This window comes from Bombus terrestris, chromosome 16, assembly GCF_910591885.1.
Source record: "Bombus terrestris chromosome 16, iyBomTerr1.2, whole genome shotgun sequence".
Taxonomy (NCBI): domain Eukaryota; kingdom Metazoa; phylum Arthropoda; class Insecta; order Hymenoptera; family Apidae; genus Bombus; species Bombus terrestris.
The window spans coordinates 5,329,278-5,345,978 of NC_063284.1; the positions used below are offsets into that span (position 1 = coordinate 5,329,278).

The 16,701-nt window shown below is 40.0% G+C and overlaps 1 protein-coding gene and 1 long non-coding RNA gene across 4 annotated transcripts in view; one reads left to right on the forward strand and one right to left on the reverse strand.

Moving 5' to 3' along the window:
• Positions 1-14,683, forward strand: part of LOC100647481 (acetylcholinesterase) — a 161,184-nt gene extending 146,501 nt beyond the window's left edge. The window contains exon 6 of the mRNA XM_048413501.1: positions 1,463-14,683. Coding sequence (XP_048269458.1) covers positions 1,463-1,587 — 125 coding nt within the window. The 3' untranslated portion in view covers positions 1,588-14,683. The remainder of the gene's footprint in view (positions 1-1,462) is intronic.
• LOC110119987 overlaps positions 1-16,701 on the reverse strand; it is a 45,961-nt gene that overhangs the window by 8,787 nt on the left and 20,473 nt on the right. The window contains exon 6 of one of the 3 annotated variants that reach the window (XR_007226902.1): positions 16,000-16,549. The exons of the other annotated variants lie outside the window; for them this stretch is intronic. This is a non-coding gene — a long non-coding RNA (uncharacterized LOC110119987). Of the gene's footprint in view, positions 1-15,999; positions 16,550-16,701 lie in introns of those variants that run through there. 3 annotated transcript variants of the gene reach the window in all.

The window sequence follows — 16,701 nt, forward strand, 5'->3', positions numbered from 1 at the left end:
ATTGGCATGAATATTCGTAGTCTACTGACGAACAAGCTTATCGGTTAGGTGAGCTAGGATGCTGGCTCTCCTTAAAAGATTCCGTGTAAATTTGTTAAAGGACTCTTTATTTATTGGGTTGGTAACTAAGTAATTTTACCATTAGATGCTAATGACAAAATCCGCAATCACTTAGTTGCTAACCCAATAGTTCTGAGTAAAATATACTCAATTTAATATCTTCTAAAATATAATCCTCGAGGGATGAGAACAGTTATGACATGGATTTCAAGTTAACTGGCTTGGCCAGTCTCAAATGGTAACAACACGATGAATTTCGGCGAAAGTGCGACTATTGATTGATTGTTATTCAATTAAAAGGAAATGTTGCACCTATTGAAATTAATGGGACCATGCATTAAATGGTGTCCGGGAGTTAGAGGGCTAGAGAAGATCATGAGATGATCTTCTATGCTATGTTTAGCTAATCAATGGCCCTATTGTGTATTGAAGCCTATGTTGGCTTGTTCAATGATTCACAATCCATCGACGACATCGTTCAATCGTCAGGATACAGTCGAACGAGGATGCAGTCGATCAACTGTTAAGACCCACTGTTCCTCGTAACGTAGCCCAGTCCATGCGGACCTTTAAAGGATCCGGAAACTCGGTTCTATACACTGAATTCAGAAGGGACTTGGCGCGAGCTAGAATCGCGTGAGTGGCTCGTGATCGATCTTCTCCGCTTAATGGCAACCTCACGGATCACGTACCAGCCTGAACCAAGGGCTTGCAGCATTTTTCGCGACGCCTAACTTGAAAAACAGCTGCCTATATACCAACATAACGCTGCCTTACTTTCCGCCAATCCTCGAGTCCTTTATCCTTGCGCAGTCTTTTGTAAATAAAACTGATTTTCCCCATAGCAACCACCGCAGTTATTTATCGAATAGATCGTTTATTATCAACGGAGGAAGAATATGAGAAGCTTCCTCCGACTCTCGAGAAGAGAGACGATCATCGGTTTCTTCGGTTCCTCAGTCTCGATAATTTGCAAAATCGGTTGTTACGTTATGCAGAATTTTGCACCAAATTTATATAGGTTGTATCTAGAGAGAAAATTTACGAGCGCGTGATTCTCATTGGTAGATGGCGGATTCTTAATTTCCATAAGAATTATTTATTTTAAATGAATTATAATTTATTAAAAATTTGTTATAAATTATATTATCAAAATTATATTATTCGTTATATCGCGTATTACATTTAAACATCGCAGCATCGATGATAGTCGTCAGGGGTTCGTTGCAATCTGCCAGGCGCCGGAATATATATTTCCCAGCAGGCAGGTAAATCGCCTTTGTACAGAGGACTGTGTTCGACACGGGGCTCCTTTAACGAATAGGATCAAGAGCGGAGCTGTTCGAAATCACGTTACTCGCCGAGTATTCCTCCAACGTTATACTCTCGCTTTCTGTTTCAGATGTAACTCCGAAAGCCTGTAACAGCGCGATAGCTTCGAGCGTGTCAGCAGGTGCGGAGGATCTAGGCAACTCCCTGGCGATCACGGCGCTGTCGTCGATCCTGGTACTGTCGAGAGTCATTTAAAGACAATGCAAGGGGGACCGTTTATCGATCGACAGCCTTCTGAAAGCCAGCAATCCGGGGTTCAAACAGTTGCACAGGTATTAGGGCTTCGTTCACGGTCCAGGATCTCGTTAGTGGTTAACACCCTGCTAATCGTTTGGGTAGATCAATGGGTCCCGGCTGACCCATTGCCGTCGAACGACCACTTTTCTCCCTCCCATAGACAAAACATGAAAAAAAAATATATATATATATATCTATATATCGAGGAAGAGAGAGGAAGAAGAAGATAACAAGATTCCAATCAGAGATTTGCGAGAGTTTCGAGGGAACAGGGATTTCTGCCTAAACTTTGCATAAGCAAGATCCGGCTATTCGCGAAGCAGATTCGTTAAGGCTTCGTGGAAAAAACCTGAATCGCGGCGACTTAATGGCCAGGGCTGGAAGATTGATGAACCGAGAAAACGAGGACAGCCTAACGAGTTACGTCGCTCGAGTGTCTCCGACCGGGGACTGGGGCTGGATGTGGAAAAGGTTGAACTATCGATTCCTCTTGCGAAGACCGCGGCAAGTCCCGTGGAGGTCGGGTCAAAAAGAGCCGAAGGATGGCTGCAGGCGTGAAAACTCTCGATGGACCAGTGGTTTAGAATTGGGCTAACTGTCGATCGTCCCGAAAATACCGGTGACCGCGGGGATTTGAATAAAAATGGCGGGCCATTCGCACGGACATGGAATTTGCATAAATAATAGCGGAACGCGGGCCGGATCGATACCGTGACAGGGTAGGACGTGTTGCAGAGCTGGCGTAAACACCAGCCGCTATTAACCACCTGTTCGTGCAATCGATGGCTCGTGACACAAAAGTTTCATTAGTAAAACGCAACAAGTGCTCCGGTTTTACATAAGAACGGCCGCGCGGGCATCCTGATCGCTTGGACCCGCTCCAAAATCTTGGCGACAATTTCTGCTCGTCGAAGAACGCAAGCTCGGATGACCGGTCATCTTGGTCCTAGGTTGTTATTGCCTTTTAAACCGTTCAAAAGAGCCACGGAACGATTTACCAGGAGTTTCCAAGTGAAATTGCCTTCGGAAAGTTTGCCCAGTGAGAGAGGCGAGGCGAATTCAGACCTTTGAAGCATTCCTGCGAATAGACGGCAAACGGGTTGCGAAGTTGCGAGGACGAAGGGAATTCCTTGGTCAAAACATCAAGATTAAGAACACTCGGGCGTTTCTTCAAAGACAGATCAACCAACGACCAAGTCCTCGTAAGATGGAAAAGAGCGGAGGAAGTGGATCTGTGACCGCAGCAGTTCCAACTAGACCAATTAGACCACCCCAATCGACTGCAGTGGAAAGAGTTCCTCCGTGGCAAAGCAGAATCGAGAAACAGCTCCGTTTGAAAACGTACCACTGATGCCAACGCGATACTCGAGAAAGTAAATGGAAACCAATCCGGGGAAAGGTGAAATTCTTAATGAGACACTCGATCCGAGCGAGTGATCAAACGGAGCATGAATCAAGCGTAAGGAGGTTTCTAAATCGGGATTCTCGAAACCGGTCGACCGTTGAAAACCGGCTTTAAGGATTCAGCGAAGAGGGTTCTTGAAAATTCAACGGGTTAAGTGCAGACTGATGTCCTCGTGGTGGCTCAAGAACACCTTCAAATCGGGGAGTGCCATTTGCTCGTCGAAACGAAAGACAAGCAAGTGGTGGGTAGGAGAAGGGGAAGGGAAAGAGGAGAAGAAGAGGGAAAGATCGTGTCAGTTTCCCGAGGAATTTACGCTTCGCTTGTCCGCTCCGCAAAATTGGACAAACCAGCCTCACTCTGGCAACCTTTCCAACCTAGGCATCGTTATAAATAAATTCCCTGTCTCGCCGGCGCGTACCATCGCTCGCCGGAAGTCGCCGTTCTTTCACATCGAACCCGCACTGCTTAGAATGTCTCCTGATCCGCTCGACCGAAACGATCCACCGTTTCTTCGACCTCCGACACCTGGTCGGACTAATCTTGGCCAGAAATGTGGCAAAATGGGATTTTTGAAAATTGCACTCGGAGCCTGCTTGCTCTTGACGAAAATAATCGATTTTGGATAAGTAATCAGAGGAGATTAATCGATGTGGTTTCTGGAAAGTTATTAAACCATTGGTTCTTCGGAGAGAGGCAAACGTTAGCGCCATCTGTCGCTGGTTGAATATTCCGTGCGAAATCTGTTTGCTCTTAACGAGTAGAATTGATTTTCGACAAATTAGAGGCGGAAATTAATCGATGGTGATTCATAGAAAATTATTGAATCGTTGATTCTCTGCAGCAAGGCAAACATTAACGCCATCTGTCTGTGCTCGAAGTCTGCTTTTAACGAATACAATTAATTGTGGACAAGTTGAAAAAAGAGATTAGTCCATGTGATTTGTGGAAAGTTATTAAATCGTTGGTTCTTTGGAGAAAGGCAAACATTAACGCCATCTGTCGTTCGAAACTCTAAACAGTAACGTGTCCACTCTATACACGCTGTAATCTATGTCGCGTTGTTGGAAGCTCCCTCGATTCCACCTCAGCACTTTGACCACAATTGTGAAAGGATTGTAAAATGGAAAAACTAGTCGCCGGGACGTTCCCGGAAGAAGAAAAGTGAACGATTTCAACGACGAGCGTCTTTCGATCGACAATAAATCTTTGCTGAACAAAGAAGATTAACTCCACGGCCTAAGGGAGGATCTTTCACGCGAACAATCGTTTCTCATCGATCTATGCACCACCTTTTTCTAGCGATGTCGAAATTATTGTCACCCCAAGATCGTCAAGGACGTCTGACAACGCGACCTCGATCTTTTAGCAAGGATAATCTTTAGCGAGAGTACCTGCATTTCGAAAAGAAGACAAAATTCCTTGGAAATCTCTGCTCGAAGCTCGGCGCCTCAAGTTTCAGAACTATCCTACACCCTCTCGAAATTATTCTTCATCTTGCAAAATACCGTTGGATTCCCATAATAGTGCTGGCAGTTTTACAGGTTCCAAGGACCCATAGAAGGGAAGAAAGCAAGGACCATGGGCAAGAACAAAAACGAACACGAAACATAAGACACCTTTGATCTGGACTTTCAAGATGGGCACAGCTAACATGACAATACCAGTCGATGAAGTAACAGTAGATAAATTAAATTGCTACAAAATATTCAAAAGAACAAAAAAAAAGAAAATATATAGAGTGATGCACGAGTATTAGCAGTGAGGAAATAATCTGTCGTATCTATGTAGAGAGGGAGGAAAAGGAAAAGTGAGATCTTCTGATCCATTGGAAGAGAGGCAGTCCAGGTCAAACTCGAACGACTCGCGAGAGCCGGAGCGAATGTCAAGGGTGCACTGCTAAAATGGCAGCATTCGTTAAAGAAACAGGGGGAGGGGAAGAAAGGCTTGAGGAATTTTAAATAAGAACAAGTAAACTAGAAAAAGTGGGAAAATAACGAGAAGTTTCTTTATTTCAGTCAATTCTCAACTATCGTACATTTTCTCTACCTTCGAACACAAACTTTGTATCGATCCTCCCCACGTGCAACCGGAAGGAACGCAACGAAGAAAGAACGCTTCCTCGAATCGAAACACGAGCACATGGACAAATAATTTCGTTTCGTTTGTCCGGACCTTTTACGTCCGGTTTCCTGGAATTCAAAAAGAAAAAAAAGAAAAAAGCCGAAATGAAACCAAAAAGGGCTTGTGCACCCCTGAAGCATGAAAGGACAAGGTGTAACTCAAAAAGGATGAGGGGGGAGAGGGGGAGAAAGCGATTTTTCAACTTCTTCGCACGGCTGCCAGATATTACTGAGAAAACGAAACCAAAAAGATAAGAAACAGAGACACACACGAAAAGACACACGTATACAGAAAAACTAAAAAAGAAAAAAAATGGCACCTCGTGAATTAATCTCGTACACACGTTAAACAAGACAAGATAGAAACTTAAGAGATACATTAAGCAATGTAAATATACATATACATATAACGTATATATACATACATATCGATCTATACATATATATGTGGGTGTATAGGATCAATATATGTATATACATATAAATATACATGCAAGCTCTGTATATCTAATTACGTGTGCCGTCGAGCAAAGTAGATGTAAGGCAATTTTAAGGCACCCGTGTAATTTTTGCTCCGTGACGTAGGTGTCCACACAGCGACATTCTAGACACAGTGATCGATTAAAATAGATATACATATACATATATATACAACGTTTTAAGAGGCCATCCGATAATTTCCGAGTCGCAATGCAACAGCCGCGAGAGCGCGCCGCGATCGTTCGCGCGAGACGAGCCCAGACGGGTCTTGGTAATATTTTTTCTATGATTGAATTCCATCGTAGCGTAATCCCTGAGATAAAATAGTAATCGAACCATAAATTGTAATAACGAGAGCAAGGATTCATAATCGACAGAGAAATGCAAACCTAGTTGTGATTGAAATTCGTTACAGCACTATCCATGAAGTAAAATGAAGAGCGCTTGTAGAAAATACTATAAATACCAAAAAACAAGTTTTTCAGGAGAAAAAGAACACTTATGCATCAATGTAGTCCAAATTGATGAAAAAGAGAATCCTGCATGTGCCATCTATTGCAAAGATAAATTAGATGGTATAGACAAAAGTCAAAAACCGATCAACTAATGTGTATTGATCCTCTAATTTTTTTTATAGTGACGACATTGTAACACCATCTTCCAGCAATATTAATTACTATTTAGAAAGGAAACTACGCTTCAATTCTATACTAAAATATTCTCTATTAATATATAGAACATTTTCCAAGAAAAAAAGCAAATTTTTCAATTCTGTCGCTTGCTGTGTTTTTTAGAAATACTCTTCAAATATTTTTCGAATTACAAATTGTTGAGTTCGAGTTAGAAATTCTAAGCGTGAAACTTTACAGGTAATAAAATAAGCTTCGAGAAAATATACTCCCGTTTTAAAAGATGACTGCTTAACGCTCCAGGATCTGGAAGCTTCCGCTGTCGACGTGAAATCCTCTCGAAAAAAAAAAAGAAAAAAGGGAAAAAAGGATTTCGAACGAGCTTAACAATTGGAGTGTTAGAGGACTCGTACTCGTCTCGCGGCAAACGGCACGCTGAAACATGAATCTTCCATTTGGTACATATCACCTATATAAATATATCATATATAGCGAGAGTTGATTCTATCGTTAGAGATCTTTTCGTAGTTAGAGCATCGAGCGTTTAATCACCGTGTGACAGCGCGTGCACACACTAAAAAAAAAGACAAAAGAAGAAAAAAAACAGAGAACAAAGCACGAGCAGAGAGAAGAAAAGGTGTGTGTGTGTGTATGTTTGTGTGTATGAAAATACGAATGACAGAAGGAGAGAAAGGATCTGGTATTTTGATTAAAAACGAGAGAGAAAGAAACAAAGAAGTAGTACGACCATATTTTCTACCAAATGATATTGTTGGCTCTTAGACTATCGTCTCAGGCTTTTCTCGATAGTGGGCCTCGATCAGTCACTATTAAAGCTACTGTGTCACTCGTCGATTAAATTGCTACTTCGCCTAACGAATTTTTATTTCGTCGAGGAAATAAAAATCTTCGCTCGACCCTTGCGACAAGCATCGTATATTGTAAACGAATTCCGAGCCCCATCCACACGAGGTAGGGTGATTGTTCGTTAAAACGATACCAAAGGATCAGAAAGACAACAGGGTACACCTATACGAAAACAAAGCTCAAGCCTAAAACAGGCCTAAGAAACAATTTTTCCCGCGAGACCTTAACCGAACGCCTAACTTAGATCTAACCGATGCCTAAGCTGAAACCTAACCTAAGCCTAATTCTACGATTCTAGCTTGTAACTTTAACTGGTGCCTGTTTTAGATCTAACTGGTTTGGGACCTAATCCAGACCCGTGAATACCTAACCTCTGCCACTATGCTCTTTTATTCGAAGAACTCTTTGTCGCGAGTGATTCGTAGCCTTTTTGGTGACACCAATTCGACGCGCACCATCGTTCCCAAGTATCCAGATAGTTCGATCGATTTTTCATTGATCGATGGCTGGGATTTTCTGCTTAGAAAATCGGAGAAGAATACATTTTTCTTACTCAAACGTTAAACGTGGTCAACGATTTTATCAAGCCGTGACATAGGAATGATAAAAGATATCTTCCCATATTTTATTTGACAAATTCGTCCCTGGAGAGATACTTTGCGTTGCTGGAAAGAAGTCAAACGTAAGAAATGCGGATAAGGAGCTGTTATTTCACATAAAAACAAAACAATACAGCAACACGTAACGATAAACGATAAGGATCAACCTAAACCTAACCCTAACTTAATCCTAGCACTAACCCTAACCTTAACCTCTCTTGCGCCGCGCCGCTAGTCTTCTTTTCAGCAAAACACTGTACATGTATGAAATTAAGTTAGAATTTGCGGAAGGCAATCGAGCGTCCGGATATTTCGCAGCGATGGCGTGTCTTCGTTAGAAATTTAGGCGAGTAAGCGGAAGGACCGTATACGCATCTGCGGCGTCCAAGCGCACCCCTCTCATTAACGGCTAAGCACGTCCTCACATATCATTAGCTGATTACCCATGCGTCTTGTCGTGAAAACTTAATGTTAGGATTAGTGCCTCGACGTAAAACACGCTCGACCCATTTCACACACCCTGTCCACAAGAGGAGACCTCGCGTTCTCATTACTCGCGTCAAATTAACTAATCGACGTGTCCTCGCGGCTATTAGCCAACTAAGACGATTAACGATACGATCAACGATTAACATTTCAATCAAATTGAGTGTTGGATCGATGCTGCTATTTTTCGAACGTACGAAGGAATTTCGAATTTCTCGTCTAAAAGGGCTCAAAGTCTCTTTCTTCATTGGTATAACGAGAGAAAAATTCGATGATAAAAATTGGAAGTTAGAAGTTCAATCTTGATCTCTTCTCGGTGAAGAGCGAAACTTGCAATTAGAGGGTTCAATGGAAGCAAACTGGTGTCCATGTTACCTTCGAGATCAAGCGAAGCAGGAATCGTTAGATAAAATGATAATCAAGTGTAGAACGCCGTTCGCGTGGAAGTCTGGGAACTGAAATGGGTCAATATTTGTCTTTAGATAGTTTGTTCCTGCGTGTGCAGCTCATAGTGTATAATTGATCGCGATCGATGCGTTCAGGATGTCACTGGCGGGCGCGGTGACGCCCCTGAAAGCACGCTGTTCCAGGAATCCTTGCTAACGTGGAACGGTGTATACGGAAACAAGCCTTTCTCCAATCAAATATCCGATATCCTTTCAGAGAAAGTTCTTTTTCTTTTTCTCACTTCAGCCTTGTAGTACTTTACACGCACTCTTACTCCTACTTGTTCACAACTGTTCCGTTGTAACGTGATATCGTTATAGTGAAAATTACTTGTCGATACAGAAGACGAGATGTTTGACACTTTCGCTATTACCGACGCATACACTGCATCAAATCAGTTGCTAATAACGGTTACCATTTAAGGCTGTTAGAATCTAAAGTATTCAACTCGGCGCAAACAAATAAAATAAAGTAAAATTTCCCAATATGGTGAAGCGCATGAATATCCAGCGAATTTTCCAAATTTATTTCTTGAGAACGAAGCTTCGGATGAAAAATTTTCATACTATATTTTTAACTCGATATTTTCCAAATTCTGCCATTATCTTCGCTAAAAGATATGTGTAGAGAATGAAAGTAGCGAAAGTGTAAAACAAGACTCCGTAACAGAGCGATTCGCGAAGAGACCAAGCTTCTGAACTGGCCTAATCATTTCGAAGAAACGCGAGTATATGACTCGACGAAGCTATTCCGTGTTTCGTATTTCTGACTGTTCGTCGAATAACGAGAACGAAGCGCAAGAACGAACACAGAGGGCAGGAAAAAGAGTAAAGAAACGCCAACAAACCGCGAATGAACAGGGAACTTTTTTCTTCCTCTTTTCAATTAAAGAAAATAGATCCAATGGGTTAACGAAGGACGTGTCTACTGAGTTGAGGACCAAGCACTAAAATAATGTGAAAATTGCACAGACGCGATATTATTGGAAAATATGATATTCATAGTTGAAAGTTACTTATACAGGGTGCAATAGGAATATTTCAGCTGGTTGTGGGAAAGGTTCCAATAATCAAAATTAATTGGTAGGGAACCTTTTGACGTAAAAGAATCCTTTGGAAACTCTTTTTCCAAAAAAAAATTCGTGAGCTTCGAAAGTACAAAACAATTTTACAATAACACATACTGTACAACCGAGGAGATAAGAAAATTCCAATAATTTAACAGACATAATTCTGTGTGCGATTTCTTCGCGTCTGTTCAGATTAATATCCAGAGAAGAAACTAGCGATGGAAACGTTGTTAAACGAATTCTTCGAAACGCTCCTTTTATAATTACGATGTCGAGAAACATAACTCGATATTGAATAATCACAATGATAAAAAAACAGACTCGGGTATCTACGGTAAATTGATTGAAAAAAAAGAAGAAAAAAGACAGGAAGAAACATTGCGTTGATTTACCATGTTTGCCCCTTAATGGATTATCGAGGATCGAGAAAAAGTAGAAGAATGAAGGAATCGAGCGCGGTTATTTCGCTAATTAAATGACTCGATGGTGCGTGAACGTGAACACTGTATTTCATTTCTGGGAGGTTGGCGGTGGTTTCGTTCAACGTCGATGCGTTTCGATCGTGTGTATCGATATTTACGTGCGACCATCGTGCCGACGGACGCGTGAAAACCAATCCCGTGGAATTCATTCGGCGTTTTCTCTCGGCCGAGTAATTAAGAATTTATCAATTTTCATTCGGTATATTCGGTGATGTTTCATTTTTCATTCGCCTGTCAACGGAGAATGGAAGAACGGCGAAAATACAGAACGACTGTTTGCACGGCTAGGCCTAATATTTGGTGGCGTTGAACTGACAATTAATTGGCACTTCAGTCGTATGCAATTTTTTCAAAACATTGTCCTATTTTACAAAAATAAATTTCAAGATTTTCTATATCCTATAATCGTATCGTGATAGTTTAACGATAATGGATTAGTTGATTGCGTTGAAAGTTCATGTCCTAACCTCTTAATGTACTCTGTTTCTCGTACAGTTTCAGAAATCGTTTACGTCCACATTAAAGAGATGAAATATATCTAATTTGGAACTTAATCTACGAATGAGAACCAATTTTGAGTCACGATATATCACGTAAAACACTTCATTTACTTGAACGCAGATTTCTACCAATTAAGAGTCTAACCTCCGCCCAACTAAACCTAACCTAACCTAACTAATCAATGCTAATTCGTTCTAAATTCTAATTCATTTCGCCTGAGTCTTTCTACCACAATTTTTTCTCGGCTTACTGTTTAGTCCAAATGAAATTCGAAGCAAAATCAAAATTATCAATTATTAAATTATCATTTAATTCCCAAACTAGGTCGAACTTAACCTAACCTAACTCCTGTATCAAATCTTAATCCGACTGCATCTAACTCGCGCTTAACAGCTATCGATCAGGAAAGTAGCGGGAAGCAAAGGAAAGGCGCGGTGCTCTGAAACGGAAGAAAAGAAAAGGAAAAAAATGTGAGAGAAACAGGTGGTGGTGACGGTGATGCGGGGGTGGAGCCAAAGGTGCAGCTGTAAAGCGACTAAAACGTACGGCATAGTACTTTTCTCCTGCCTGTACTACCAGAATACGAGAGAAAAAGGAAAACGGGAAAAGCAACGAGCCGTTCGCATGAAAAAAGACAACGACAAAGCGAAAACGAGGAAGATGAGAGCGGTACTTAACCAAGAGAGAGGCCGAGGCTAGCGTAGGGCTGTACCACTGGGAAAGTAGTAGCGGCACAGCGAATCCGCTTAAACTGAGAGGAAAAAGCGGAAGAGAGACGAGGTTTTCTATAAAACCGGTGAGAGCCAGGGAAGGATGCGTGAAACGCTGACTGCGAATACGAAAAGAAGGAAAAATATCATGAAAATAGAAAAAGCAACGGAACCAGATATACCTGCGTCTATTTCCATCGATCGTTTCCGGAGATCGGGCTGAAGTTTCCCTTTCCATTTCCGATCGCGTTTCTCGTGTTTCTCGGAAATTTTCTTAGGTCTCCTGCGGTCGCGGAATGTTCAGACGAAAAGTCAGTTAAACTATGCGAAGATCGATGATCAGACTGCCGATGTTTTTGCAGTTTAAATTCCTACGAGTATAACTTCGTTTCGGTATAAATAAGTAGAATCTATGCAGAGATTTGTTCAACCACATAATTTAAAAAACACATTATTTCATTAATTCTTATTTTCCAATGACACGTTTTTTCTTCTGGCTTGTAACGTTTATAGTACTACATTTTTATGACGATTCGGAAGTATCATTAAACGATACTAAATGATGGGGAATTTATTGTAATCGGAAATAATTAACTAGTACGTAAATGCAGAGGTGTAGAGAGACTTTTTTTACATACAGTAGCCACTGTATATTTTCTATACATTTTTACATCTCCAAATTCTTTATGAATTCATAGAAATCCGCAGTCTAGCAATATTTAAAAAAATTCGCGCTTTGGAAACACCAACGTAGTCGGTCGGAAACGCCTGTCCGTAAGTCACAGGACGCTACAAGCGAATTGAAGTAGTCGGCTACAAAATACTGTACGATCGACGCCCGATAATCTCATTATTAAAAAGAAGAATTTAATATTCCGAAACGACATGAAAATTCAAATTACGTCGGATTCTAACGTTGGTTGAGTGTTTCATTGTTGATAAATCGACACAAAATTTCGTTCAAAATTACCAAGAATCCCCGCATTCTTACTGACGATGGATAAAGTGAATAAGATTAAAGAAGAAAGTTGATAACAGCTAAAGAGACTGGCGGAGCGTATAAAGGAGAAATTTGGACCGCGAGCGAAAGGAGAAGTTGCGATTGAAGGTGGTAGAAGTGTTTCGTTGGAATGTTTCGTGGACGCAAGTTAAAAATAGAGATTGACGTATCCGCGTCCGTGGAAAGTCGAGAGCCGCCTAAATTATTCCGCCCGCAGAAGAGGAAATTTCTCGCTCTTTTGCTCCCTTCTTTTTTCATCCCCGTCAGCGAGCACCTTAGTGAAAAAGAAGGAGAGAAGGGAAAAAAAGAAACGCGGAGAAAGGCGTAGCAAGCCGCGAGGCTCGGTATACTTTGAGGCGAAGATGAAAACGGTGAAAAGAACAGATGAATACGAGTGCATACAGGCACACACCTGGCTTACCCCCGAGCACGCTTCAAAGCCACCCCTTTGATCGTTTCCGCGGGGCAAACTCGACCTAAGTGGGCCAACACCCGGATTCCGATCCAACAAACAACGATCCCTGCTTTATTTTCCATGGAATACCTGCCACTCAAATGAAAAGTACGACAAATTGTTTAATAATAAACGTGCAGAATGTGACACGTTCAGCGCCGGATACGCGTCTCGATTTAACGTGTACTGCCGTGTAAAGCGAAAAAGGGAGTATCTGCGACTAAGTGAAGTTATCGCTGCCAGATAAAAGAGAAATAATTTATTTATATGCATATGAAATAGGGAAAGCGAAGATATACGTAACAATGTTTTATATTTTGGACGTATGTGAAATCGATGATTGCTTGTTAAATGGTAAAAGTGATTTTCCTGGAAACCAGCCTTTGACCAGATACGCCTGTTTGAATTAACACGGCAGTATAATAGTTTAATCGTAACCGTATCCAGCATGGTGAGTCGTTCGCGTAGATTCATTTATCGATCATGCTGAAGGAAATTAGATTCTCTTGCATCCGATAGCTTCGGACACGTGCAATGCGAATAATGCAGGGGATGGTAAGGAAATAATGCAAGGGATGGGAAGAAGCGTTAATCTCTTCGCTGAATCAAAGGAAGACAAGACCAGCGCGCCAACACATTTTAGAGACTTTCATGGCAATCGTTGTGTGCTCAATAATTCCAACGCCTTTAATAGTCCCTTTAAACAAAGAACCATCATCATTTTATCGAAGAATTTAAGGGAAGGTTTACTTGAGATATATCTTCGTAGTGATTTTCTTAAAATTTTCTTTTATCCTCCTTTACCTGTTTTCGAACGTCTTCTGTGGTTCCCATGTTCCATTGCATTTCGAAGTGTAAGCAAACGAGAAAATAAAATAAAATAATATAAAATAAAATAATAAAATAAAATAAAATGTGCTCAACGAAGATAACCTCTCTTCTCCATATATATGCTTTAGTCGCGTGTCAGGATAGAAAGAGGAGAACAGCATAGTTTTCCAGACAGATGAGGGAAAAAGTAAGGAAACTTCACTTTGTCTTAGTACGCTAATTAACGACTATCATAGTGGACAGAATCGTGCATGTCTGTATATAATATATATAATGATATAACATCATATGCAGACATATTCTATATATATATAACTGATTTTTATATATTATATATATTATATAAAACGATATATGTTATATATAATATAAATATATTATATATATATATATATGTATGTATGTATGTACGTAACAATGCACTTGCACGGAGTGCTCGCGCTTTCGCTTTTCGTCGACGAGAATTCGAGGTAAAGAAAAAGAGGAGCACAGGCTGAAACAGCGAAAGTCAGAAAATTAAGGAGCAAGGAAAAAAGACAAAAAATCGCCCAAAAAAAGAAAAGGTATAGAAGAGGAAGGGATATTAACGGAGCAAAGAAAAAAAAAAGGAAAGAAGACGAAAGAGGGTAGAAGAGTATATAAAGAGCAAGGGTGAGAATGAAACCGTGTGTATGCATGCGTGAAAGAATGTACTACGAGAGTAAAACATGCGAGAGAGAAAGGGAGAACAAATTCTGTGAAATTGTGTGTCGCGTTAAACGTTGTTAGGTTACGAAGAACAAAAATAAATAAAAGATAAAGATATTATAAATGTTACACACCGTTGTACGTAATGATTAAATCGAAACCAAACCAAAAATAAAAAGAAAAAAAAAGAAAAAAAAATGAAAGAGGAAGAGAGCAGAGAAATGATGCTATGTATAAGAGAAATTAATGTAGTTACAATGAAATAAACGATACGACGATTACTACAAGTTCGAGGACTTCCTCCACCTTTCACTTCCGGTCCTCCACTTCCTCCCTAACGAATAACCAAATAATTACACAGGCTTCAACGTCAACAACGTGTACACGCGGCCACTTATGAAAAAATAAGAAGAAAATATAATAGAAAATATTTTCATGTGACGCTTCGCCTTCGGGAAAATCGAGTTTGGAAATTTGTCAAGTGTACGAGGTACTATTGGTCGCTCGGAAAGTTCGTTCCGATTTACATTTCGATTCGATATACATTTATTGAATTATATATATAGGTGTCATTTTGTTCCACAATCTTTCTCCATCTTTCACGCCACTTGAACGTTCCATCCTTCCAGAACCTCTCAGATTTTTCGGCGAAAATCTTTTCAATGTCGACTCCTTATGTCGACCAAATTCCTTAGAAATCGGAACGAACTTTCCGAGCAACCCACAAAAGATTTTAATAGAAATCGGTCTGAGTTTATAGAAGCTTTATCAACAGTCTAAATTTGAACGCCTGTTGCGATTCAACTTGTATCTCCTTCGAAACGTCGTCCCTTGAGTTTCAATTTCATTTTGAGAAATAGAAACAAGCGACTGAATCTAAAAACTAATTGTTCGTAGGTTTAGCAGATCTAGCCCCTTACGAGCTGTTCTTATTTCCAAAATTGAAATTTAAGCTCCATGATTTAATTTGTCTGGCAAGCGCTCCTTTCTGAAGAACAGAATGTTAACGTAGATGGGCAAAATGATTTTCGAAAATTATTTGAAATACGTGACAGCCAATCTGATCGCTATACCAACACAGAGAAGCATTATATTAAAGAAGACGGTAATCAAGCTTAGATTGGGAATTTGATAATATTTATGAAATATTCGTTGAATAATTAATAAGTATTTATAAAACCAGCCCGGTTTCTTTTTAATATCATCTCGTACTTTCTCATTTATATGTCCATTTTAATATGAGAGATTGCGATCGATAATCGATTGCGGAATTGACGAAGTTGTAATGGAATCACGTGCGTATTCCATTTGAAATTTCAATTGTTATTAGAAACCTGATTAATAAATGCCGATTAACCTGACGCAAACGAAAATTCGAATTAACGAGGTCTTAATTAAACGCCAGCCAAGGAGGACCTGATTATTAAGAGGCTAATTAACAATCCTTGATTAACGCCTGTCCAATTAGAGGGAGGGGGGGGGGCCCTAATTAACGAACTTCTGACGAGCTGGAATTAGGACGCTGATTTAAGGAGCCTGCGAGGACAAGGAAGGTTTATTAAAAACATCGTACAAAAACGACGCTAAATTCACGATAGAAAATTTGTAAAATGTTGGAAATACAGTGGCGTGGAAAAGTTTCCGGCCAGGTAAATTTTCGTAAAGAATTTTAAGGGATATTATACATCTGATACAGGCTCATGAGACATTTTTCCATTTAAAAGTTGTATAACTTTATTTTTCTTCTTAAATCTTCTTCAGTATCTTTTTAAATCTTTCTAAATTTTTGTTCCAGATTTGCAAAGTTTGGTTTCTTGGAAATTTATAATGGGAAAAATCCATGATGGAGCAGCGAGTGAAAATTCTGAAAAAAAAAAAATATAAAGTCCGATCTTTGCGACGTAATAACAAACAGCGATCTTCACAGATTTTAGTTCTCGTTGATGAACAATTTTTTTGACTTTTTGGTGGCCCAAAACTTGGTGTCCTCTTCATTGATATATTTATCTGGGTGGAAAAGCGTGACATTTTCCGTTGGGACAGCGTTAGAAAGATGGAACGTTGATCTCGATAATAAAATTCACTTATTTTTATTCGTTGCTCCGTTATAAATATTCTTGTTACAAATTTCCAAAGAAACAGACTTCACGAATCTGAAAGAAAAATTGACAGGTATACGATAGAAAAGAAGTTATAAGATTTTAAACTGAGCAAATGACTTATGGGCCACTCTGTATAGCTAGACAATGTAATGTTCGTGTATCGTATGTGTGTGTATCATATATGAATATGTACGTGTAGTATA